The sequence below is a fragment of the Oryza brachyantha genome, chromosome 1, assembly GCF_000231095.2.
Source record: "Oryza brachyantha chromosome 1, ObraRS2, whole genome shotgun sequence".
Taxonomy (NCBI): domain Eukaryota; kingdom Viridiplantae; phylum Streptophyta; class Magnoliopsida; order Poales; family Poaceae; genus Oryza; species Oryza brachyantha.
Window position 1 is genome coordinate 2,668,998 of NC_023163.2, and position 26,020 is coordinate 2,695,017.

Below are 26,020 nucleotides of genomic sequence, written 5' to 3' on the forward strand. Positions count from 1 at the left end.
TCAGTACTTATCGCACGCACAATCGATAGCCGATACAAAGCTAAGTGTGGAATTAAACATAAACTGGGATACTATACTAATTCATCAGCACAAAACAATAATACATGACAGCATTCATTCTCATATCAGACCTAGAAGATCGAACCTAATCGAGACAATACAGATCTAGATATTATGCATGGAATCGACTGATTATTGTAGCACACGATCAATAAGATAGCAAACCAGTGTAATCTGTCAATCAATTCATTAAATTGGGTTGATCGAATAGATCTCTATATAGATCAGACCTAACCGAGACAGTATGCGATCTAGTACGATATAATCATAGAAATATGAAGATCAACGAACTTAATAAACCAATCAACAGATCACTTGGGATAACGCTGGCTGAAACTCCAGCAATAAGCCCTCACGAGCCCCCGATCTAATCTGATAATACGAACTCGGCAAACCAGATTGGTCGGACCAAACCGAGATAGAACCAGGTTAACTAGAATCACGTTAACAGATTGAACAGAAGAGCTCGTGAGGTCCTGATCGAGAACTAATATTATCTTAACCTAAAATAGTTTAAAGCAATAATAGAACTCAGCCCATCGATCAACCAGGCAGGAGATCGGACTTAACCAAGACAGTCCTGTTCTAGCTGATCGGACTTAACCAAGACTTAATTAAGTTGAAGGTCTTGAGGCGATGCGCCAAATTAGATTGATCGAGAGAGATTTTACACGGACCCCGGGCACCTATACTTATAGTCTCGGGTATTAACTAACCTAACCGGATAATAATCCGTTACTAACTAACTTACGGGGTTCGGACTCTAATTAGATACAAGAATCCTAATCGAACTCCAAGATAAAACCTAATTAATCTACACGGACACATAATTGATACCGAATCTATCTCTTAGCTTTGACCCTAATCGGACTCCAACCCTTGTCCGATTCGGACTCTATTGGCTGCAACTCTGCCGCTTCCAGATACCTGCCTCTAGCCGATTCGCCCCTTCTTATCTGATTCGGTCTTTAACCATGTCTCAATCTATAACGACTATTTGCCAAGATCTGGCGTTAACAATTCCGCAGTAGAACCGCGTCTTCAAGTGACGCAACCAGACGATTGTGGGGATGGCTCGGCCCTCCTCAAGCAGAGAGGGATGTCAGATGTCTTTTGGGGAGAGGCGGTGGTGATGGCCGTCTACATCCTCAACCGCTCACCTGCCAAGGCCCTCGACGGCAGGACGCCGTACGAGGCTTGGCATGGGCGCAAGCCGGCGGTCTCCCACTTGCGGGTCTTTAGCTGCCTCGCGTTCACCAAGCAGCTTGGCCACATCGGCAAGCTCGACGACAGGAGCACCCTAGGGGTGTTCATCGGCTACGCGAAGGGCTTGAAGGCCTACCGCATCCTTGACCCGGAGACACCGTGTGCGCACGACGCGTGACTGTTAACACCAAAATTTGGAAAATTACCTTATTTGATTCGGTTAAGGAAAGGTGTAATCGGCAGATGAAAATCTTATCCGGAAGAGTCTGGATTCAAGAAGGAATTATGAAGACCAAGGCATCGCGGCATAATTTTATTTGTTAGTTAGAGTTAGTTTAGGATTTTTACTTTATCTCTAAGTGAGTTAGAGTCCGATCAGGACTTGTTATTTCTTTTTATCTATTAGGAAACGTGTGTCGTATTAGATAAAGTTTGTTATTGCCTTTATCTATTAAGAGTCATGTGTTGTGTCCAATATGGACTCGTATCCGCCCATGGGTATAAATATATACACTCGGGGTCATTATAAATCTTCTTCTTAATACATAGATAAATTACCCTCGTCGCATCGCCACCCTCTTCACCGAGGTTTCAACACCGGCGGAACTTGGCACTTGACACGGGGCTACGTCGTCTCGATCTTCGGCGGAGGAGTAAGTCCTACGTTCCGCCGGCCACGGTAATCGCATCAGCTAGATTGGAACTGCTTTTAAGACATTTAGGATAAAACATCTTCTAGGACAACATCTAGGATAGAGTATCTTAGACTAGTTTTTAGCTATCATTTAGGACAACACTTGGCTGGCTATAAATATGTATCCCTAACCCCTCAGGTTGGCATGACATTGTGTGAGAAATAAACTAGTAAAATTGACCCAACTACTAGTGTCATCCTCTCAATGAGAGTAACAATTATACTACTAACATGTTGCCCTTAGTCCCTTGCGCCGCAAACCCGTCGCCTCCCTCCTCTCTGTCACCGCTAGTAGCACAAGCTGGCTCGAGCTTTGAAACAAGCCAAGCCAAGCTGCCTTTTTTGCTCCATTTCTTTATCAAGCCAAGCTAAGCCAAGCCTGTCCTTGACCAAGCTTTCACGAGCCGAGTTGAGCTTGGCTCGTTTCCACCCCTAGAACCAAGGTGGTAATCTTGAGAGAGGTCAAAATCTCCAAAGAGGGAGAGAGCTAGCTCTCTGATTAGGCGATAACTAGGTTTTAGGGTCACTCTAGGTTTTGTTCTTTTCGATAGCTCTATTGTTGAGCTGCCCCACCGCTATATTGTCCTCTGCACAGTTTTACCCCCTTTTCCAATCTTAAGTTAATTTGGTCGGCTAATTGGCCGACCCAGAAAAATATATTCTAGATTGATCAATATCTAAGTGAAATTGGGCATGTAATTGTTACAAGTTGTCAGGTACGATGTTTAAATGTTTTGTTTGGTTGTTATGCTTGTTAAGAACCTGCATAGTTGTTAATTTTCTAAAGGATAAAAATAAGTGCTACTCCGTAGGAGTAATAAACAATGGTAAGATGCATGTAAGCAACTCCTTCATAGTTGTTTTTGCTATAGCCTCAATCAATTTGCCGTTAACTGTAATAATAGTTTCAGACATGGAGCATTGATAACATGTATGCTACTTTGCTAATGAAAAAAAATCAAGATAACCATTCTGGAAAATGCAAATAAATTTGTGTTCATGAAGAATATGTTGTTTTTTTCTTCTACGAAAACTAATGAGTATTATCAATATATTAATGCAATTTTCTGTGTGACAATGAACTAATGCATGCCTATTTGGCCTATCATCTTTGGGCACGTTTTCAATATATCAATATTCTTCATTTCTTTAGTTAATTGAACTAATTGCATGTGAATGTTTCTTTGTATTTAATTATTAACAATATATATCTTTTTTGGCAGATAATTGTCAAGTTTGGATCATTTATTGGTATGGTGGTTCCTGTAGTTTTGTCTATATTACCATATTTCTACCACGTATACACAGGATCATTTTCCAGGACAACGGATTTATATGGTGCCCTAGCCATGCTTGGTGGATTGATTAACAGTATTATATGGTTGGTGTATGCCGATGTGACCAGCAAAAATGATCTCAGTCTAGGTCTTCTACTAATGCATGCATTTCTCTGCATGTCTCTCTTTTGTTACTTAATGCACATCTGTGCTTATAGAAGAGCAATTAAAATGGTATCTTTGTTTTTAGTTCTATTATTTGTTAACAACTTGTTCTAATGATCTGTTACCTTATGTTTACCTAATGCTATTTTTATTTTTTAGGGCTATGCTCTTGGAGCTCTTTTCATCATTTCTGTGTCAATCATATTTTTTGTTGTGAACTGGGATGCAAATCCATCAGAGTTTGTGAAGTGGCTATTTGGAGCTTTTGGCATATTAAGTTTGGTCATTTGCCACTGGATCCAATTGGAGGATATTCTGGTATGTATAAATAATGAGTTTACCTCTTTCCTTTCTTTTTGCAGCATGGAGTTGCTGAAAGATCACAGAGAATTGTAACTATTATTGATATAGTGCCAAGTTGTATCATGACTGTAGTATCTTTTGTCATAACCTTCCATACCCATCCTGAACACATCTTGATTCTGGTGTCTTCAGCAATAGGATTCATCCTCAATCTTGCTGAGATACTCCTTCTCATTAATTTTGCAACTGTTGGTAAGAACATGTCATAAATTGTTAACAATTGGTTGGTGAACTATTAAATAGCTAACATTTTCATTTTTTTAGGTTATTTGTTCCCATTGGCTGTAAACACGAATGCAGATGTCGAACCAGCACGACAGAGTGATCAACCAGCCACACAAGGTATTTGTTTTTCAGCCACATTTTCTAGTGTAAAACTTCGGTCCTTATCTAGAGGTACTAAAATTTTACATAAAAATTTTGTTACATTAAGATACTTTGTCAAGGACTATAAAATTTATATTTTTAGTTGTTATCTATTATTGGCTGTTGATGTATCATGTATGGTTTCCGGCTTATGATTATCATGAGTTACTAGTGTAGGAATTGTTCCCCTTGAAGGAAGTGTATCAATGATCCCTGACACTGATGATTCTATGGCTATACTGATTTTGCAATTGAGAACAGATATGAAATCTATGAAGTCAGGCCCATGTTAAATCTGAATTTACAAACACGAGGTATTGTTTTTTAGCCAACTATTATTGGTGTCGATGTATGCTTTTGGGCTCATTTTTCTCTTATTGTACATTGCTACTTGTAGAAGCAATTCCACGGATGAATACGTGATCTCTACATTCCAGTGCTTCTACAGGCCTCGGGGATGGCTGGTAACTTACTGTCCTTTCTATTAGTAGGACTACGCTTGGGCTTTCCTATAGGTGGTATTGTTGTTGAGCTTAATTAGCCTTTGCTGCAACAGCTGCAGAGCCACACCCCATGCTACTTCGAGATCTTGAAATCCACTACTGGATGGTCATCAGCAAGCTCTATCGCACTAGATCTGCAACACCGTTCCACCCTAGAAGGGCTTTGGCAGGTATTTTCCGGTCAAAGTTTATCATTTTACCTTTCCATTATGTGGTGCTATTGGTTAATGCAATGTTGATGTTGAATCAGCACTACAAAATGGTCACTATCAGCCACATTGAATACACAAGGAATTTGTTTTTCAGTTGGACAATTTTACCATCATTGGTATTTGTACCAGAAGGTACCACATTTTCTAGTGTAAAACTTCGGTCCTACCTAGCACATAGAGGAACTAAAATTTTACATGAAAAATTTATTACATCATACTTTATCAAGGACCATAAAATTTATCTTTTTAGTTGTTATCTATTATTGGTTGTTGATGTATCATGTATGGTTTCCGGCTTATGATTATCATGAGTTATTGGTGTAGACACTCTTCCCCTTGAAGAAAATGCATCAAAGATCCCTGACATTGATGATTCCATAGCTGTACTGATTTTGCAAGTGAGAAACATATATGAAATCCATGAAGTCAGGCCCATGTTAAATCTGAATTTACACACACGAGGTATTGTTTTTTAGCCAACTATTATTGGTATCGATGTATGCTTTCGGGCACATTTTTCTCTTATTGTACAGTGCTACTTGTAGCAGCAATTCCATGGATGAATATGCAGATTGAACGTGATCTCTACATTACAATGCTTCTACAGGCCTCAGGGATGGCTGGTAACTTACTGTCCATCCTATTAGTAGGACTAGGATGGGCTTTCCTGTAGGTGGCATTGTTGTTGAGCTTAATTAGCCTTTGCTGCAACAGCTGCAGAGCCACACCCCATGATACTTCGAGATCTTGAAATCCACCACTTGATGGTCATTAGCAAGCTCTATTGCACTAGATCTGCAACACCATTCCAACCTAGAAGGGCTTTGGCAGGTATTTTTTGGGTCAAAGTTTGTCATTTTACTTTTTCATTACATGGTGCTATTGGTTAATGCAATTTTGATGTCGAACCAGCACTACAAAATGATCAACTACCAGCCACATTGAATATGAATTGAGACACACAAGGAATTTGTTTTTCAGTTGGACAATTTTACCATCATTGGTATTGTACCGGGATGTACCACATTTTCTAGTATAAAACTCAGTCCTACCTAGCACATAGAGGAACTAAAATTTTACATAAAAAATTTGTTACATTAAGATACTTTATCAAGGACTATAAAATTTATTTCTTTAGTTGTTATCTATTATTGGCTGTTGATGTATCACGTATGGTTTCCGGCTTATGATTATCATGAGTTACTGGTGTAGGAATTGTTCCCCTTGAAGAAAGTGTATCAATGATCCCTGACACTGACGATTCTATAGCTGTACTGATTTTGCAAGTGAGAAACAGATATGAAATCTATGAAGTCAGGCCCATGTTAAATCTGAATTTCCAAACACGAGGTATTGGTTTTTAGCCAACTAATATTGGTATCGGTGTATGCTTATGGGCTCATTTTTCTCTTATTGTACAGTGCTACTTGTAGAAGCAATTCCACGGATGAATATGCAGATTGAACGTGATCTCTACATTCCAATGCTTCTACAGGCCTCAGGGATGGCTGGTAACTTACTGTCCTTTCTATTAGTAGGACTATGCTTGGGCTTTCCTGTAGGTGGTATTGTTGTTGAGCTAAAGCTTTTGCTGCAACAGCTGCAGAGCCACACCCCATGCTACTTCGAGATCTTGAAATCCACTACTGGATGGTCATCAGCAAGCTCTATCGCACTAGATCTGCAACACCGTTCCACCCTAGAAGGGCTTTGGCAGGTATTTTCCGGTCAAAGTTTATCATTTTACCTTTCCATTATGTGGTGCTATTGGTTAATGCTTCCTAAATCCTAATATTTGACATAGGTCAGGTCATTGATTGTCAAATCAAGGCTATAAAGATGTAATATGCTCAACAGTTGTACTATCCAGGAAGCATTTTTGAGAGAAAAAAGTCGGTGGTACCTGATTAAGAGAAAGCGGCAAATGCAACTGGTGATGCATGCCTTGTCCTCTCTCTGCTTCTTATCGTCGAAGACTCTTATAGTTTGATGGTCATGTGATGGAATTCTAAATTTTCTTTCGAATGTCCACAGCATAAGCTGTACATGTTGAAGGAGCTTTCGGGTGTCTGAAGAAAAGGCGGATGTACAGTAGGTCAGCAATGGGTGGCGATTGTGTTGTAATTGCAGCCAGCTATAAGTCGTGGCATAAACAAATGCCAACTGAGCTGATAGGTGTTTAGCACTTGACAATGATAATGTCCTCTGTAATGGAACAATGGCCTTGACGTTGAAGATAATATCAAACTGGTAACTATCGCTATGCATTTACGAGATCATATTTGTCACACTAGTGACTACCACAAATTCGCAATGCTGAGACTGCCAATGGTCACACGGCACCAAACCACCAGCTTCATGCTTTTAACTACTTTGTAGTTTGTACCACTAGCTCCATTGTTCTTGCAATTATGCTTGCTGTTGTTTGGCTCAAAACATCGTGCATGATACTGAATTTGCTGTGCTTTCTTTCAAAAGAATTTACGTACTATGTTGAACACACGAACTAGGCTTGTGCTAGCTAACGCCATTGCCTCAATGGTGCTGGATTTTGTGGAGCAACTTCTTTCAACTAGGTAAGTGTTCTTGCTAATGTTTGCTTCATGATTAGTAATACTGCTTTGAATAACCTTGTAAATGCCTCACACCAGAGCACTAATCGGTTTTCTTTTAATTCATTGGAGCAGTGGTTCAGAATCGCATACTTCGTGCTGCAGATAGACTTTTGTTAATGTTCAGTGGTTTATCCACACTAATGTATATCTGGTAATATTTTGATTTACCTTTCCATTTTTCCTCTATTGCTAATAGAACTACACATTTCTTGATGTGTTTATGCAGTTCTCTTTATTTAGGTCGCCCTACCTATTTGTATACTGGATATTTCCTAGAGATCCCATAGGAACCACCCGGTGAAGAGTGACAAAAAAACTAAAAGCCCTTCTTCCCTATGGTATTATCCAATCCTGTTGGAACCACATACAACACACAGCCACACATTTAAATGGCAGACAATATTATTGTCTATTTTTTTAATGTCAATCCATGGACACAGATTCCTATTTTTTTTAAAAAAAAAGAAAACTTTGTAGCCAGATTGAGGTGTGGAGGTGCTTGCTCGATTTCTTAGCTAATGTATTTTTTAGTTATGCAAGGACAGAACATCTGTCAATATGTGCATTGGATTCAGCTATGCAAATTTCCCCTTCGATTCGATTTATTGACTTGTATTCTTCAATTGTTGTTTTGTATGTAAGGTTAAAAAAAACTATCTTGCTTGTGTTGCATTATCACTTACCAGATTACTTGGCTGCTAATATGTGATAATTTTTAATAATTTAGAAAACACTTGAGCATCGGGTCCTATCCTACAATAAAGATTAGTTGGCTGCTAATATATGGCGTTTTTTATATTCTAGAAAGCACTTGAGAATCGGTCTTATCCTACAAATAAAGATGTATAGTTTTGCCAAAGAAATTTGCGGTTGTTGTGCTATGTGATTAAGGCCTTTTGGTTTTAGCTGGATGATACTTGTATGTAGTGATCATGGATTGCTGTGGTTGGATTGGTTATTCTAGAGCTGGTTTGGTATGAGTTTTTAAGGGCTTAGCACACGTTTGATCAGCAAGGAGGTTGATCAGTGGCAAAACATTGAATCTTGCAGAGATGTGGAGTAGTGCAGAGTGTTCCTTCTGTATGGCCACAATGGATAGGGAAGTCCGACTTGGCCAAAGCTATTGTGTCACTTCGAAAGCTTCCCATGATGATTAGTCTTGCTCTTGGTCCTTGTTATCTGTCCTGGATCAAGTTATTCTTCAACTTTATGATGAATATTTATATTTGTTATGTATATTTGGACCAGATTACCTTTTTTATTTCTTTTTCAAATCACATTTACATGAAGTTCATGCCATTTTCTATATAATTATATTATAGCAATCATTTACTGCTATCTTTTTTTTTGCCTCGTTTACTGTTGTGTATTAAATAAAAATGTTGGAAACTAAGTAACCATGTTAGAAACCAAGTAACCATGATATTTTTTAAATTTTCAATTCTATCTTGCGGGTCATTTCAAATTTATCCGAAAATATCAATTTTCAAATTTTATTTGAAAATATCAATTTTCAATTCTGTTGTCTTAATTTCAAATTTTATTCGAAAATACTAATTTTCAATTCTATGTTTCGGGTCATTTGACATGTAGTGGCATAGAAGGAATGTAAACAAAATAAGTTAACAGAGTTAGATGGAAAACTTAACCGCAGTGGCACGTAAGGAAGAAAAAATTAAGTGAATGACACAGAGAGAAGTTTGATTTTTTTTGCATGGCATAAAAGAAACATGGTATAATTTTAGTGGCATATAGGAATTCTTTCTAACTTTTATCCTCTTGTGCCACAAACTGTTCTTCTGATGAACTGTACTCATGAGTGGTAGCAGTGCTGCACTTCCCTTGCCATGCTTTTATTCACCCTAGTTATGAGGCTCAAACAATGTATGCTTCCAGGCATAGTCCGGATGGTCGGTCACTCCGGTGGTGTCTTCCACTTACCACGACGCGCGTGGTAGATCATCTCAAGAAATAATGGTTGAAGAAGCGGCAGATTATCTCGAGAAATATTGAGGCAATAAATATTAGGACATTATACATCGATGCAACTAACCATAAATAATGCATGTACTTCTAACAAACTAGCTACCAGGCAATGATCATCATTAAGTGCTGAATCATTGCAGGGATATTAATTAATATAAATCTCAACAATGATTATCCATGTAATCTAATCTGAGGAACCGTACGTGCGAGCAAGGCGCACCCATAGGGCAATGACGGCGGCGAGGAGGGCGAGGAGGACGCAATCCACGGCGATGGCCAACCAGGCGAGGCGAAGTGCGAAAGCAAAAGCGAACGGCCACGTGAGGACGACCATGACCCACGCCCCGCCGACGTTGGCGAGACGCTTCAGCACGGCGCGGGGCGCCCGCGGCAAGAAGAGGTGCGTGTACACGATCAACAGCGAGAGCACCGCCATGTAGGCCCCTATCATCAGCACCGGCGTCACCCTCCACGGGTCGCGGCGGAGGCAGCCGGGGAAGGAGCGGTCGCCCCAGCACAGCCAGCAGGCCGCACCCGCGGCGGAGCAGACGGGGATGCACACCAAGTAGGCGCCTCCTATCCACAGCACGGCACGGGGCACCTGCGCCTCCGCCTGCGCCTCCCCGACCGTCGGCGTCGGTGCCAGCGCCAGCAGCGGCATAGCTCCGCCCGGATCCCGATCACGATATCGCAGTGCCCACCGCCTCGTTGATAGCGCTATGACGATCGTGCACGGGACGGCGTTGATATCTATACCTATATAACAATTTTTCGTCGTCCGTAATCCGAATCGCATAACTAATGCATGTAACTCGTCCGTAAATCCCAATTTATAATACATGTAACCTGTGCTGAAATACACTATTGGCATAGTGGATACGTCTCTTCACTAATTCTTTTTTTTTGCATAATATATATTAGACAATAGATTACAAATTTAACACCAAAATATATATAATATTTTATATTTTATTTATGAATAAAGTTTGAGAAGACTTATTTTATCTATGTGTAAACAATTCTATCATGCAATTATCTATTTGTTGATTTGATAGTACTTTTGGCTATTCCAATCTATTTTAGAAATAATTCCGTCCTCTAGTTTTTTTTATAGTTTTTTTTTATGTAACACATTTGACTTTTAAATCGCCAGTCCTATTTCTATCTTAATATAAAAGAGCTGTTAATCGTGCTTAAAGTTCTTAAGAGTAATAAGTCAAATCATAAAAAAAAAGTATATAGATTTTTTAATAAACCCTTTTTAGAGATGAATGGTTTGTAAACCTAAAAATCAATGGAGTTAAATAGAAAATAAAGGGAGTATTAAGCACATTTTAATGCAAGAAAAAATCCCGTAAATGGGCAAAGATTAATTTAATTTCCCGGCGATCCAAACTGATTTCAATGCAGAGAAACAAAAGAAAAATCCATCAGAGCAACAATGGGTTGATGAATGCATATATTGGACTGTACAATTTTCTAATTGAAAAGAGCAGGAGAAAACAGCTGGCTCAAAGAACCTGCTGCCTGAAAATTCTTTAGGAAATATCATCTAATCCTGAACAATATGATTTTGTGGAATCTATGGTGAGCAGCAGCTCCATGTATTTTGTATTTGCAGGACGTAGCAGGAGGGAAATTGTAAAACCATATATCTTCTTCCTTGCTACACACAGGTGTTACTGTGAGGAAACCATCTTTCCAGTAGAGATTGTTTGAGCCTCATAACTAGGGCGAATAATGCATAGCAAGGGAAATGCAGCACTGCTACCACCAAATACCTGTCATGAATACAGTCCATCAGAAGAAACAGTTTGTAGCACACAAGAGGCCACAAGTTGAATAATGTGCAAAGTATGCAAGAACCTAAACATTCACTATGAAGATGTTCTGCCAAAACTTGTATTTATGCGACCTTGTAATCTATTTATGGATCCCCATCCAGCCATCCTCATATTTTAGGCACACATTGTGCTGAAAGGTATATAGCAAAGACAATCATGGACCAAATAGCAAAAGCCAATGTTTCTTTTAACATTATAAAATAATGCAGGAGTGGATCTACACGACTACACCAATTGTTATCTCAAGCATTTGCCCTATCTCAGCTAAAAATTCATCCAATGTCTAGATTCTAGTACATAACAGTACTGCATTCCAGTAGCTGCAAGTGCAAGAAAGTTACTTAGCATAGCAGATATATTTTATCAAGTAGATCATACCACACAGGAGCTTTAGGGAATGCTAAGTCCAGAAATGGGTAAGGCCACCTGAATAAAATGAAAAACATAATCGGATCAAGGAATTTTTACTTCTATTAGCAAAGTGGGATGAAAAAGAAAAGTAAGTCAAAATATTACCAGATCGACACATTAGCATGGATGAGCCACTGAACATTAACAAAAGCGCCTGTCCACAGGAGGAAATATGCAATTCTAAACCATGGGAAACGCTGCAATACAGGTTAAATTGGCAATATGTAGATCAGACCATGGTGATAATTGTGTGCTCCAGTGAGTTAGAAAAACGAATAGTTCTCCTGTGTGAGGAATTTACCAAACTATTCAAAACGGTATCACCAATCATGAAGACAACATTTATGGAGTGTGTCCCAATCAGCAACTGCAATGTGCAAACAGAAGTAATTAGTATGAAATGAAACTAATAATAGACCTAGTCTTCCTCAAAAGAATCACACAAATAACTAATGTAACTGCGGAAGCACACTTTTCAAAACCACTGTAACATGCGGGCATGCACATTAGCCCATACAAAGATAGATAACACATAATAGCCAAAAACAAAGGATCCAGCATGGTAATTCTAGGATTGATTTTTCAATGCTAGACACAACAATAGTGTAAGTTATTTATAGGATAAATCAAAACACCTTATACTATTGTCCCATCAAATAGGCACCATTGATTTTTCCTCATTTCAGACAAACATAATAACCCATAGAATACGGTCCCTAAAATCTCAGAGTTGAATACTCACAAAATTCATATCATATTGATTGTGGGCAAGGAAAGGGTATAGGATAAACCAAAACATCAGATCTGTAATCATCACAGCACCTGCATTTGTCTGTATAAAAAATAATACATGAGTTGAGAAGAGCGAAAGCAAAATACCACAAAGTAATAGCACGTAAGAATAAGATAAATTACAGATCCATTAAGCAGTCTAACTTCCTATGATTAAATTTTCTTCGCTTGCTCAACCTCATAACATGCCTACAGTTCAGCGATTACAAGTGAACGCACTTTGTGTTTTAATGTGAATTGACTGGAAGTGGGTATATAACTTACCTGAAACATGATCTGGAACAGGTAACCCCAAAATCCTGCAATTTCTTTGCCACCATGCATTTTAGTGTAACAAGTATTTTTTGTTGAATGGTCATATGCACTTTCTCCTGCTGGAGCAATGATATATGTGCCATGATCTGCACCAGATCTATCGTCACCATCCTTGTAAGAATATTGATAGCATCCATAAATTGAAAGCACCGAGCCAAGCTACAAAAGAAGGCGTTTAGGCATCTATTAGTACATACCAAGAAACAAGGATTAAATGAACATATACAATTGAATTTGCTTCATCAGTTCTGCAGGCAGCACAATAGTTTATATTGTGAGACTAAGTTGCTGAGCAGGTCATCATATAAAGAACTGGAAAATACAATAGTACACAACAATTCTCCGTTAGCAAACTACATACCCCAAAATATAAGGTGACAAGGAGGAAGGTCCACCTGTCAAATAAACAAAACAACCGAAATCAAACAATTTTCTCAATATCACAGTCCAGTAAGAAATATGCATTTGCGCACGGATAATGTGTCATCTTTGAATTGTGATTACTGAAATTACTGCCAGGAATCAAAATCAGCAAGTATGATGACTAGCTTACTGAGTGTAGTATAGAAAGACACTCCATCCATCGACGACGACATCAACCACAAGCAGGGAAGCCAAAACGAAGAAAGACACCACGCGAAATGCCAGAAGCCAACCAGGGTGGATCTGTTCAAGGCATGGCTTCCAGCAATCTTCAAGATACACCACTCCAGATGCGTCCCGGCCCCGGTGTGGCCGGGCATCCTCACTGTCCCTGCCGCCTTCGCCATTGGCGTCCGGTGAGCTGGGGCACTCGTGCTTCCAAATCAAGAAGCACGCCAGGACCATGCAGGAGTAGACCCAGATCGCGCAGAGCATGAACCTCCAGTTGAGCCAGTACTCTGGAGTGGTACTGTCGACGGCCATGGCTGATGGCATTGCTACAGTGACGGGCGTTGTTCTGCAGACAGATGCACACAACACATGATATGCAGACAGGTGCTGTTCTTTTATTCTACTGCAAATTAGATTCTTGCGCCAAAATAAAGGGAGGAATCACTCTCCTATCCTTGCAAACGAAGCGAGAAATCAGTACCACGATTCCTACCATTTCCAGATAGAGGAAAGAGAAAGGCACCAGAAAAAAAAAACAAGAAATCGACACCAATCAGATGCTATCCTGCAACCCCAGGGCAGAAGGTACAGATGCTATTCTGCAACCCCAGGGCAGAAGGTAAAGATGCAATCTTTACTCCATCCACGCAAAAGAAACGAACACCATTGCGCCCTAGGACGAGAGGGAGACGCACAGAGATCAGACGCGACGAGAAGAAGAAATGAACGCATCGGAGGACCGAGCCAAGAACCACCGCCCGTTCTTGGCTTCTCCACTTCTCTCTCCAGATTGGCCGATTCCTCTCCCCTCTCAAAGCCTCGAGTCCTCGACGCCTCCATCAGCCGCAACACGCACATCAAGTGATTCAAGTCGACAAAGAACGTGGCGAGAAAACAATAAATGCCGGACAGGAACACGGAGACGAGGAACTAATCAATCGCTCACCTGCGATCCGGGGAGAGAGAGACGGAGATCCCCAGAGTCAAGGCGCGGGTTGACTCCTGCTCCTCTATCCGGAAGGCACGTGAACCGTCTCCTCCTCCACCTCACTCACTCACAGCCACGAGGAGGATGAAGAGGAAGAAGCGAACAAACCGAGAAGCCAACCGGGAGAGGGAGACGAGGACTGGTAGCCATCCATCCGCGCATCGCGGCCCGGTTAGTCCTGAGCTTCCCCACGGCGGCGGGTGATCTGGAATCTGGAGACGTGGTGGGCGCGGGTGGATCCAGCGACGTCTCGCTCTCGCTGATTCGGACAGCTTTGATGGCTCGCTCGTTTTTTCGCCTGTACGAATTTGTCCTTGTGGAGTTGTGGCCCAGGGAAACCAGTCTGCCATACCAGCCTCGTGGATGTCGTGGCAGGTGGCTCTGCGTTAACCGCGGACGTCCACATGGGAAATTAGAAATGTTGGAAACCCATAAACATTCTCATTAGGTAAACTACGACCACGAGAAAGAACAAGTGAACAAGCCAACTGCAAGAGCAGTGGCTTCAACGATATTAAAGGGGCAGGCTATATATATAGTTTTAGCCTTTGTTTCCGTCGATCTTTACCATAAAATTTCAGAAGGTTTTTTGTTGGGCTTCAACTTTAATAGTGCAGCGGGGGTTTAGCCTACGTCACCCCTACGTTAAATCTGCCAGTGTGTAAGAGAAAAACAAAAACTACATCCATCCATTCACACATCACAGCTCAATTAATTTGGAGCCGGAGGTCCCATGGAGATGGGGTGACGTGGAATTAGGAAAATGGGTGAACCAGATGGATCTAGCGAGGTCTCGCTTCCAACGAACCGAATAACTTTGATGGCCTTTGTATATGTATACAGTATACTCATAGACTCTGAAAGTACACACAAAAATAAGTTCATATAACATGTGGACTCACTCATGAAAGTACTCAAATAAATAAATATACTCTGTTTTAACTCGCATGTTGTAGTGTTCAAATTATAAATTTTTTTAAATTAGATTAATTATATGGAAAATAATTGTTATTCTTAAATCTAAAGTTGAATACTACGTCACTACATGAGACCAATCGACAATTTACCTATGTGTACTCTTCTTTTTCAGGGTAACAGCGTAATGCTATATACGGTATACTTGTGTATAAAGATGCTTTTTAAGTAAAATGTCTTACGACAACAGTACAACACACGAACTTGCATTTTTAGTCACAAAACATCCTCTTTTTAAACATTAAAGAAACTTACTGAGTCAAGTCAATGTGTGCATATCTTCGTAGTAATGTTTCAATGCAATCGAGATTCTTCAATATTGCCCCATTATGGCTGCTTAGCATTTTACTGAAATCACCCTATTTTAGCTGACCCCAATCACAAGAACTCACCTCGACACCGAGTTATAAAATTCATACAAGAGAGAAAAAAAACTTGTCAAGAAATTGTCTAAAAGGAGGACCAAAGTTATCAAACATGTGCTTGCTCGCACACCGCAAGGCAAACCAAGCTAGCGCCGCATGAAGAGTCAAATGTCATATTTACCAAAATGCCATGTCATATTTACCCTCTCGCACGAAGAGTAATTTACGAACGCTATCATCCTTGTCTTTTCGCTTATGTTTATAAGATAAAATTTAGATTTTTTAATCTTAAATTTGGAGGTAAATTTAAAGATTTTTTCACCGAAGTTATTTTCGAGCCTTATCTTTTAGATCGCTAAGAATACATATATAAAAATTTTATTCATAAATTATTTTTATTTACAAATATGTCATTTGATTTTTTGCCCCAAACAATCGCCCCCTATACTAATTTGTAAACACAGTATCAAAACAAAGAAATATTGGAAAGCATCGGTAATATAAGAATTCTTGATTATTGTATATATATTTACTAAAAAAATATTTGCACAAGAAAAACACAATTGTGTTAATTAGTAGAAATAAGCCTTCAAATGTCAAAAACAATTTATAGATAAGGTTGAATAATAATAACCTGGATCTAAGGTTTGAAAATTCTAAGAGAACGAGTTCATACTAGTGAGATTACAACCCACTAATAGAGGTACTCAGATTAATATACTCACGCCGTTTCAACCGGCTGTTGTAAAGTTTAAATTGTAAAATATGAAAAACAGTTGTATCCTAACTAAATCTTAAGCTGAATACTTCCCTAAAAAAAATCTAAACCTAAACCACTACATGAGATCAACAGAGAACACACCTATGTATACTCGTTTTCTTTCGGGGTACTTATCTATACTCATGTTTTAAAGTAAAAGGTCTTACAAGTAACACATGAACTTAGATAGTTTTAGTCAAAAAAAACAATCTATGATATATAACTATGGGTGGGGTGATTGTTTGGCCTTTTTATTAAAAAAAGTAAAATGACATATTTACAAACAAAAAATAATTTATAAATAAGATATTTATATATGTATTCTTAGCGATATAAAAGTTAAGGCTAGAAAAGAAGGTACAGTGAAAAACTCCAAATGTAAGGTTAAAATTTAAATATTGGCTTAGATAAGCAGATGGGGGTAAAAATGTAACTAGCCGTCTAGCCCCTTTTAAATATGAAAGAAACTTACAAAGTCAGAGCGTACGTTTCTTCCCAATAATGTTTGGATGCAGTTGAGATTCTTCAAATCTGTCCCATTTTGGAGGCTCTTCATTTTATTAAAAGTCAGCCTGTTTTAGCCAACCCCAATCACAAAAAACTCACTTCGACACCAAGTTATAAAATACATCGAAGAGACAAGAAATTTTACCTTGGCAAGAGTACCGTCTAAAAGAGAACCGGAGGAATCATTCAAGAAAGTTTCACAGGTATACTGCAACAAGTATTATATGTTTCCTATGCATAATTTATTATTGTTATTTCAACGTTTCCTATATAGCTTTGCCTCGGTTCTTGGTTTCTTGCAACTCGCCGTGAAAGACTTGCACCTAAAAGTTGATGGCAAATCATTTATCCCAATGTTGAGATATGAAAGTAGCAATCTTGTATCGATTTTAAAACGGTCAAAATCCAATCCCTGTATCTTCTCCTTAGTGTAGTTATTGTTTAGCTTTTTTACGGAAAAAAACAAACGCACATGTTCTTCTTAATGATCAAAAACAAAAACTAAAAAATAAACTATGATAAAAAACTCAAAATCAACTTTAAATTTAAAATTGATAATTCAAATTTTGGTCTACAGTAATAAGCAGAAATGAAAAGATAACGGTGATAACTACTACGAGTTAAGTTCTTTGTGGAAGTGGCATGAGTGTGGTGCGCGTGTCTGCGCATCCTTATGTTTTGTTCCCCCTAAAGAAAATACTCTATGAGGCATGGACTCGTTAAGAAGAAGTCCCAGAATAAGGGAACTAAACGAGAAGACGAAGGTAAACAATGATCAAGACTCTAACACAAGGAAGCCCAAGGAAAAGCATACCATGGGACAGGTAAAGATATTCTCTACAAACTTTTGCAGCTTGATTTATGTTCTTTAGTCATTTGTATTGATCCCTTTTTGTTTGAATTATGTTTAGTAGAGCAAATGTGAAAAATATATTGTTCCAAATGTGAGATGTTTTCCATATTTTCACATGCTTACCAATTCTAGTGTGACAGTATTTCCAAAACGGTAGTAGTTTGTGTTGAAGATATGGAAATGCATTATTACTCTAAGATAAGATAAGAAATGTGACGCGCACACTTTTATTACCGTAGATAAACACAATTAGCACCCTCTTTCTAGGTATTAAAAATTCTATTCTTTTATCTACTGTATTAAAATTATGGGGGCCGGTACATCTAACATTATGACTTCTGGGACCATATTCAGTATAACTGCCAAGCAAATTAATCCATAAAACATGATTGATAAATCATATATAATGTTATTGATTGCCAATAAGTTGATTAGATGTTCTACAGTACTATCTACTTATATTAGAACTAGATTATTTATTTTTTCTAATCTAATGATCTAATATATGTATACTACCATATTAATTAACTACTGGTAGTAGAATATTTTATGTTGGTAATAGAACTTTAAGTCAACAGTCGAGATTTATCTTTTGACAATAATACTAGTATTAGAATACTAACAGTAGAGAGCATCACGGTCATAAGTCAAGCTCCAAGCTGATAAGTCATAACTCTACTCTATGCAGTCAAGAGAAGCAAATCTGCAGAGGACACAGCCTCACCAGCTGAACCTGCAAATCAGCAGGCAAATCAACATTGAGGGATCAACTTACATGAGCCATCTACTTGGCATCAATCCGATGCATCAAAAAAGTGGCCAAGTCCATGACCAATTTGGCTTCTCCTCTGCATCCATTGGGTTTGGGCAGTCCAGTTTTCAGCCTCAAAATCAAGCCACATATTCTGGGATTTTGCCAAGAGATGGTCAGACAACGGCTTACCTGTACTACCCGTTGCTGTCATCGTTCACCCAAACTGCACCGACGCCTTCAGGTTCAGCTAGCACAGGTGTGCTCTTTAATCTCCATGTCCAAAATTTTTATTTTGACATCTTTTTGTTAGTCAAGATCAATTGTGTTCATCAGTGGGATTTACAAATTAAGATGTATAGGTATCTAGTCGTTTTCGTCACTGTACGAATGGATTCTATGTATGATATGCGCCAAATAGTATTGCAACATACAAGGGCTCATGTTCTCTTGCGACCTACACCTTTGCTCCAAAAAAGAATCAATTCCTAGATATGAAATTAGACATGTACATCCTCATCTTTTTTTCAACCTTAAAATTTAGAGTTTATTTTGCGACTTTTTTATTGTTGTTTATTGTCCAGCATTGTCATTTAGATGACTAAAAACATGTATATAAAAGTTTCATCTACAAATTAATTTTTTATTTACAAATATGTTGTTTGGCTTTTGTCAACCCTGTACTTGTGCTAAGAATTGATTTATTTTAATAGAGGAAGTAGGTGATAAAATATCATTTGTTATCATTTGTATTCTATTTAAAGGCAATTATTGTAGTCTAATAATGAATGCTTTAATGTTCTCTTAATTTGATATTAACATTCACCATACTACTATAAAATGCATAAAACATGTTATATTTTGAATCAAACTTTCAGTACCGAAAATACTTTTTGAAAAGAGTGCTTTTATATATAGCGCGAGAAGTTTAATTCAAAAGCTTTTGTATTCTATATTATTTATGCTTCATATTATAGCAGTTTGAGGTTTTGGACCTTTCGAAAAAAAAGTTCGATGCTTTATATTTGATATTTTTTTGGTTTCAATTAATCAGATACTACTAGGGTTCTTGGCAACAACTCAGAGCATCTGAGGAAAACTTTTGGGGAAAATAACTTTGGTGGATCAAATCCAAGAGCAGCTAGCCACCATATAAATCATCACATATACAGTGTAAGGCACTGCAAAAATGTCTAAAACCATATATACTTCATTTAATATATTTTTTGACACAAAGATTAGTCTCTTGACTAATTAATCTCTTGTTCATGATGCTTTGGTTCAGTTCTACCCTGTGGCTCCTCTCAGCTTGGCGCCACTGCAACCTGCAAGAAATGAGCAGCCGCCATTGCCGTCCTTCGAGAGCTCAGAGATCACCACTGGCAGCACCAGCAATGCAGGCAGGTCAGCGTCGGTTCTTGGCAAGCGCTCCGCCGAGATCTTCTTCCAGCCGGCGGCGCCGCCCCTCGACGACGGCGACGACAGCATGGCGGCTGTGGAGCTTGGGCCGCAGTGCAATCTCCAGACCGTCGATCTGCTCAGCCTGGTGGAGTCGGCGGGGACGCCGGAGTTTCTGGCCAACTCGGAGAGGGTGCTGGGATCTGTGGGCGGCTCGCTGTACCAGCCTCGCCGCCGTGCTGTTTCCGCCGGCGGCGCTCCAGCTCACGTTCCGGTGGCGAGCAGCGGCGCTGTGCCTCCTCCTGTGCCGAGAATGATTCTTGGCTTGGGAGACGGCAATGGCGGTGGGAGCACCGCTGTGCCTGTGCTTCCTGAACCGAGCTTGGTGAGCTTGGTTCTTGGCCTAGGAGACGGCAATGGAGATGGGAGAGGGAAGGAGAAGCCGCGGTCGTACTGGAACTCGTCTGCCATGGCCAGGACACTAGAGAGGAAGCGGAGGACGGCGCCGGCGCCGGCGACTCAGGCGAGCCAAGCGGCTCTGCCGGCGAAGACGCTGGGCTTGGATGGACATGGTTGCTCAACGGACGCCGCCATGCAACGCCGTCCATGAAGCTGATGGACCCATGGAAGACGAGAAGAATCTCCCATCTATGATCTATCCTTCGTTATGAATGCAGCATGCAAGAACATTCTTTTGTTTTCGTTTTTATCTGTTACTTTTCAGATGTTACTAACATTTCTTTTACCAGAATTACTTTAAAACATTAGCTTTTCTCTCTTTTTAAGACATTTTTAAGACACGTTGGCTTCTCCGTGTGAGAGTTTTGATTTCATTGTTCGAAAACACTAACTATTTTTGTTATGAAGAATGTTTGGTTTTGTTTTATCATCATCATGAGAAGTGTGCTTTTATATAGCGATTGCAGAAACCCTGTAGTGAGCCTGATATACACTTCCAGAATATTGCCAGAGACAAAAAGATGGTATAACATCAGTGGAGAACAATGAACTAAAAAAACACAGCCTCTTCCCAATCTATATCAAGTTGTTAACGGGTTATCTATGGTACATCTTCGGTAGGACGAGATGATCATCCAGAAAACTAGGACCTACTGACAGCAAGAGTATTGACATATAAAAAATACAGTGTGTTGAAGTTCATGTTCAGATTTGCAGACCCCTTCTTGATGCAGTCTGTATGACAACTAGGCCTATCTCAAAGTTAAAACTGTTTGACATCGCCAAACCTAGATTGTCATTTCTTTCCATTGGCATAGGGGTACTCTGCAGGTGAGCTCCATAATCCAACCAAGATGGAGATGTGCAGGAATAGCAAAAGCAGTGATGAATAGGCAGTGGAAGGAAAAATATTCCAGCAGATCTCCACACCAACAAATAAAATTATCCTGGAGAGAACAGACTCAGAGAGCAGCGATACTAGAGAATAAACCCAAATGGTTTGCGAAAATAGCTTCAAACTATATAAATTGAAGTGGAAAAAGGCTGTCCAATAGTGGTGCCTTACCTCACAAATGTTGGGAAAGGAGTTTTCCACAAAAGGAAAGGCAGCGAATAGAAGTACCTGCAAACATTAACAGAAAGATTAGCAATTCTGGCATTCATATATCTGCTCTTCAAAACTTACAGTAAGATAGAAATGAAATGAGCTGAACTTACCAGGAATAAAACTGGTAGTGCAATGATCTTGCGCACACAATGCCAATGAAGTTCCCAACAAACATGACAGTTACAATATCTGAACGGAAATTGAAATTGTGTTTATCTAATTAGTTCAGGGAAAAAAAATAGAGGAAAACTTTTTTTGAGTTTTAGGTTCCAACATACGTTCTGTACTAAGACTTGACAGTTTAGGCTTGGAAAAGATAAATTGTTGAATTGATGTGGCATCTTTGAATCTCGAATGCAAGAATCGGAACACACCACCCTCATGCCTGTCAACATGAATACAACATACAAGTCAAAAAAAACATGAATACAACATAAGCATTTGCAGAACCATATGGTTATAGTGAACCATTATAAAATGAAGATAGCAGTAGTCCAATTGTATTGTAATTGGCTAAAATAAACAAAAATGCAAATTTTCTGAAGATAGAAAATTTGACACACAAACATGTTCAGATAGGCCATCTAAACATATAAGTGTAAATAAGGAGCACTGGTTAAAGGGCCCATAAAGCTAGCACTGGAGAACATACAAGCTTTCCATAAGGGCATAAATAGGAATGTGAACCTACATTATACAATAGTAACAATAAAACTGATCACGGCCAACCTGAGTACTCACTTCAGCCACTTGTAGTGTGCAAAGACAATAAGAGTAGTCAGGTGAAGAACCAACAATGCAACAGCTAGCTCTTTTGATACAAAGAACTTCTCAGGGACAAATTTAAAATTTACAGACCTGAAAAACATTAATGTATAGGAAAATTAATAATAATTTGTACCACGCATGCATGTAGGAAATATTGAAAACCTGGACGCAATGCTATTCTCAGAATGATTCAAACTTCAATATTCAAGAAAGATGGTATAAGCACCAGAAGTGGATGAAGACACGCCCAAGATTGAATGCTCGTGAAATGTACTCAACTGGATGTGATAACAAGAATGGAATACCCAACAAAACCTATAGATAGTTAAATGTGAAGCATTAGAATCAACAGTGTGATACTGAAAATTCATCAAATCACTTCCTAGCTGATCAAAGTACCACCAACGTTTTCATATTTTCCTATATCACAGTTTCATATCAACAATCACCATGTTTAAGTGTAGAATGTCAACTATGCCATAGATACAATCTGGTGTAAAAATGATCCACAATTAATTTACATTGATCAGAAAAAAATATCTTCCAAAATTCTAAATTATCCCTGTCTCCCTAATAAGAGATTATTTAAGTCCTTGTGATGCAGACGCAGCACAAGAAGACATACCATTTTGAACTTTTAATTTACATGATATGTTAAACGTAGCAGCATTAGTTTGGCATAATCTATCAGATAGGAATGACTGAAGGAACTGCCAAGAATAGGATGGCCTGTCAAGCAAAACATTTTTAAAAGTCACAATGATGATAAGATTAGTTTACAAAACACAACGCACCTGTAGTGCTGCAGCTCCTGACAAAGCAAAGAAGACTCCTTTGATGCTCATGGCCTGTACCCAAAACTTAGTGAGGGTTATAAATGTTGGCAGTAAAAGAAGATGCAAGTAACAAGCTAGTGGGATCATACCTTCAGCATCAGTAGTAACAGTGATGGAGCAAAAAGAAGCACGTTCATTTTAATAGAGACAGCTGCACTGCAGGAAGAGTGATTGCAGCAAGATGTAAGCAATTTGATCAGTATAAATGAAATTGATATCTTAAAATATAATGGATGCAGTATCATATTGTTGTTGTCACCTGAAAATTATCAGACCAAGGTACCACTTGTGATAAATAATCAAAACCATTGAAGCATGGAGGAATGTCATAGCAAAACAATCGTTGAAAAGGCGGAGCACAAAGATGGAGTGAACCCTCTTTGAAAAGCAAAGCAAACCTAAAGCCCACCATGGAAGCTGTCAAAATTATCGGTAAACAGGGAGGTTCAGAAATGACATTAGGTATAATTCATGAAGATGTTTGATAAGCTTTACTGGTAAAGCGCCAAAAATAGTTTCGGAGTCCCGTGCTGACACTATATGAAATTGTCCTCTACGAACTAACAAAGTGATTGTCGTAGATCCATATTACTGAATAGTGAATCTGAATTCTAGCAAATTAGCAAGCGAGGAGATAACATCGTAAAATTTCACATTCTTACCACTTCAGTCTTGACGTAAAGCAGCAGAACAAGGCTAAGGTTCACAATGTACAAGACACCGAACAAAATCTGCAAGAAGTCATGAAACTTCAGCACAGTTGAGCCCACGAAGTGTCATGAGGCAACAGAGCACGCAGCATGACAATGGTGGTAGCCAATTGGGCTGGGCAGGAGGCGACCTGCGCGGGGAAGACTTGGCCGGCGGTGAGGAACTTGATGGCGGAGTAGACGTAGAGAAAGCCGGCCGGGTAGACGAGCGGCCCCGTGTCGCCCTCGATCTTGGTGTAGTCCCTCTCCCCTTCCGCAAAAGCATCCACCTTTCGCACCAAATTCGCACCAGCGGCACTAAAATCAAAATCTTTCTAACACCAAATCGAATCTCTCTCTCTCTCTCTCTCTCTCTCTCTCTCTCTTGCGAATGATGGGAGTGCATACCTGAGCCATGTACGCGTCCCAGTCGATCTTGGTATCTGCAGATCGAAGCAAGCAAGAAAACCGAGAGGTGAGCTGCGGGAAGAAGACGGCGGCAATGGCCAAGCAAGCGGAGGAAGATGCCGGTCGTGAGCGTACGCACATGGGACGAACGCGACGATGAGGGCGACGAGCGCGGCGTCGGCGAGCAGCAGGAACGCCGCGAAGTAGAGCGGCCTCCGGTCGGGCGGCGGCGGCGACGGAGACGGAGACGGCGACGACGACTCGCCGGCGCTGTGCTTCCCCACCCGCGCCATGGCCCGCCTCCCAGCCAAGCTCCGGGCACTCAAGCCAAGGCAGATCCAACCAAGAACCAACTAGCTCGGTGCGACGACGACGAGCTCATGGGCCTTCAGAAGCCCACACCCAGCCCAAGCACATCATGGCCTTAGGCCCGCAACTGCTGCAGCGGGCCTCAGGCCCATCCGCCATTAGCACAGCTTGGAGATGAATTGGGACGGACCAACCTCGCCAGCTACCTCGGCACTCGCACTTCGTGCTCCTCGCGCCGATGCCATCGCTGTAGTGCGCCCTGCGTGCGTCGTGCTCCGCAGGTCAGTTTGGGGGCAGCCACCATTAAATTCTGTCTTATTAAAAAAATAAAAAATAGTCATAAAGTATTATTCATATTATCATATAATAACAATAAAATATTAATCATGAAATTTTTAAATAAAACGAAGAGTCAAAAATTCTATCCAAAAACTCAGAAATCCGTTTATTTTGGGACGGAGGTTGTATACTATATTTTTAATAATTTAAAAGCTAATGATGAAAAAAATTATGATGAAAAAAATTAAACATTGAAATTAAGTTCTAAAATTTAAATTTTAGCTACAAGCGATAAGCTAATTTCGAAACGATAAGAACACAGCTTATTTTAGTATATATGGTGTATATTATGTCTGATCTAAAATATAAGCATTCTTATATTGTTGAATATAGAGTAAGAAGGTGTTAAAAGGTTTAAGTGATTACTTTTTGAATTTTTAATTGATTATATTTCATTTTCTAAGCATATATTTGGCTCTAAAATCATTAGAATGATTAAAATAATGAGAATTAGTACAACAATATTTATATTATAATACAAAAATTAAATTATAGAAATATTATATTCTAGGAAGGATGGAGTGATCTTTTCTGCTCTTGTCGGGGTCAATTTCACGAAAATTTCCATGGAAGTCCCTTGCCTTTTGTCCTTGGCAGCAACCACCATGGCACCATAGTGAATGATTCTTATTCTTATCTCATGGTTTAAATTGCTCACCTTTTTGGCCGAGAAAGAAACAGAAAGGAACTGCACTCAATACACGTATCACTAGCTACGGACGTCAAGTACTTGGGTTAATACGTATGCAAGCAAATATAAGACGATAATATAATTGTGTTATAATCATTATCCTATTAGATTTGTGCATAGGTGAATGAGAGATAAGGGAAGCGAGAAAAAAAAAGCTACATACTTATAGATGGAAGCAAGGACTCCAATAGAGATGTGAGCCAAGTGTTAATAGTAAAGCACTTATATCTATAGCCAACTATTTCGTTTGTTCCATACTACTTTTATAAAACTTCGGTATATATATGTATCGTATATATATATATATATATTTAGTGTCATACATATGAATCTCGACAATGTTAAATGTTTTTACCATATTGAATGAAGGTGAATATCATTAGATTAACAGGGTGATTGTTTGGCTTTCCAAG

General features: G+C 39.4%; 4 protein-coding genes across 5 annotated transcripts; 2 read left to right on the top strand and 2 right to left on the bottom strand.

Moving 5' to 3' along the window:
* Positions 1–1,192: 1,192 nt before the first annotated feature.
* LOC102705680 lies at positions 1,193–7,139 on the top strand. The gene is made up of 16 exons (XM_040527490.1): positions 1,193–1,427; positions 1,510–1,571; positions 3,184–3,471; positions 3,562–3,720; positions 3,765–3,957; positions 4,030–4,107; positions 4,393–4,419; positions 4,548–4,595; positions 4,688–4,804; positions 5,171–5,308; positions 5,392–5,469; positions 5,561–5,677; positions 6,059–6,196; positions 6,268–6,357; positions 6,447–6,563; positions 6,656–7,139. The coding sequence occupies exons 1-16, from the start codon at positions 1,193–1,195 to the stop codon at positions 6,661–6,663; spliced, it is 1,893 nt and encodes a 630-aa protein (XP_040383424.1). The 3' UTR covers positions 6,664–7,139.
* Positions 7,140–10,812: 3,673 nt separating this feature from the next.
* Positions 10,813–14,571, bottom strand: LOC102710060. Of its 2 annotated transcripts, XM_015836495.2 has the most exons (10): positions 14,350–14,571; positions 14,099–14,237; positions 13,363–13,749; positions 13,171–13,204; positions 12,759–12,968; positions 12,445–12,534; positions 12,004–12,069; positions 11,808–11,899; positions 11,670–11,717; positions 10,813–11,228 (listed from the first exon to the last, which is right to left on the bottom strand). In XM_015836495.2, the coding sequence occupies exons 3-10, from the start codon at positions 13,725–13,727 to the stop codon at positions 11,114–11,116; spliced, it is 1,020 nt and encodes a 339-aa protein (XP_015691981.1). In that variant the 5' UTR covers positions 13,728–13,749; positions 14,099–14,237; positions 14,350–14,571; the 3' UTR covers positions 10,813–11,113. The 2 variants fall into 2 exon arrangements, with proteins under 2 accessions (XP_015691981.1, XP_006643813.1); XM_006643750.3 differs by lacking the exon at positions 14,099–14,237.
* Positions 14,572–20,088: 5,517 nt separating this feature from the next.
* On the top strand, positions 20,089–20,732 carry LOC121053851. The gene has a single exon (XM_040521885.1). The coding sequence runs from the start codon at positions 20,089–20,091 to the stop codon at positions 20,608–20,610; it is 522 nt and encodes a 173-aa protein (XP_040377819.1). The 3' UTR covers positions 20,611–20,732.
* Positions 20,733–20,935: 203 nt separating this feature from the next.
* Positions 20,936–24,589, bottom strand: LOC102705966 (dol-P-Man:Man(5)GlcNAc(2)-PP-Dol alpha-1,3-mannosyltransferase). Its single transcript, XM_006645479.3, has 13 exons — positions 24,408–24,589; positions 24,269–24,303; positions 24,013–24,150; positions 23,834–23,902; positions 23,431–23,588; positions 23,261–23,327; positions 23,130–23,183; positions 22,562–22,650; positions 22,309–22,425; positions 21,846–21,952; positions 21,678–21,756; positions 21,526–21,582; positions 20,936–21,406 (listed from the first exon to the last, which is right to left on the bottom strand). The coding sequence occupies exons 1-13, from the start codon at positions 24,559–24,561 to the stop codon at positions 21,256–21,258; spliced, it is 1,275 nt and encodes a 424-aa protein (XP_006645542.3). The 5' UTR covers positions 24,562–24,589; the 3' UTR covers positions 20,936–21,255.
* Between the last annotated feature and the right edge of the window lie 1,431 nt (positions 24,590–26,020).

Bases quoted from the DNA above. Each gene is read 5' to 3' on its own strand.
- LOC121053851 (XM_040521885.1), top strand. From the start codon at position 20,089: ATGGCGGCTGTGGAGCTTGGGCCGCAGTGCAATCTCCAGACCGTCGAT.
- LOC102705966 (XM_006645479.3), bottom strand. From the start codon at position 24,561: ATGGCGCGGGTGGGGAAGCACAGCGCCGGCGAGTCGTCGTCGCCGTCT. The intron at 23,903-24,012 runs GTCGCCTCCTGC...GACTTCTTGCAG, and splicing joins GCCAAGTCTTCCCCGCGCAG to ATTTTGTTCGGTGTCTTGTA. The intron at 22,651-23,129 runs GTGCGTTGTGTT...AACTATCTATAG, and splicing joins CAGGAGCTGCAGCACTACAG to GTTTTGTTGGGTATTCCATT.
- LOC102705680 (XM_040527490.1), top strand. From the start codon at position 1,193: ATGGCCGTCTACATCCTCAACCGCTCACCTGCCAAGGCCCTCGACGGC. The intron at 1,428-1,509 runs GTGCGCACGACG...TGTAATCGGCAG, and splicing joins CCTTGACCCGGAGACACCGT to ATGAAAATCTTATCCGGAAG. The intron at 6,358-6,446 runs GTAACTTACTGT...TTGCTGCAACAG, and splicing joins ACAGGCCTCAGGGATGGCTG to CTGCAGAGCCACACCCCATG.
- LOC102710060 (XM_006643750.3), bottom strand. From the start codon at position 13,727: ATGCCATCAGCCATGGCCGTCGACAGTACCACTCCAGAGTACTGGCTC. The intron at 11,718-11,807 runs GTAATATTTTGA...CATTTTATTCAG, and splicing joins CATGCTAATGTGTCGATCTG to GTGGCCTTACCCATTTCTGG. The intron at 11,229-11,669 runs GTATGATCTACT...TATTCATGACAG, and splicing joins TTCCCTAAAGCTCCTGTGTG to GTATTTGGTGGTAGCAGTGC.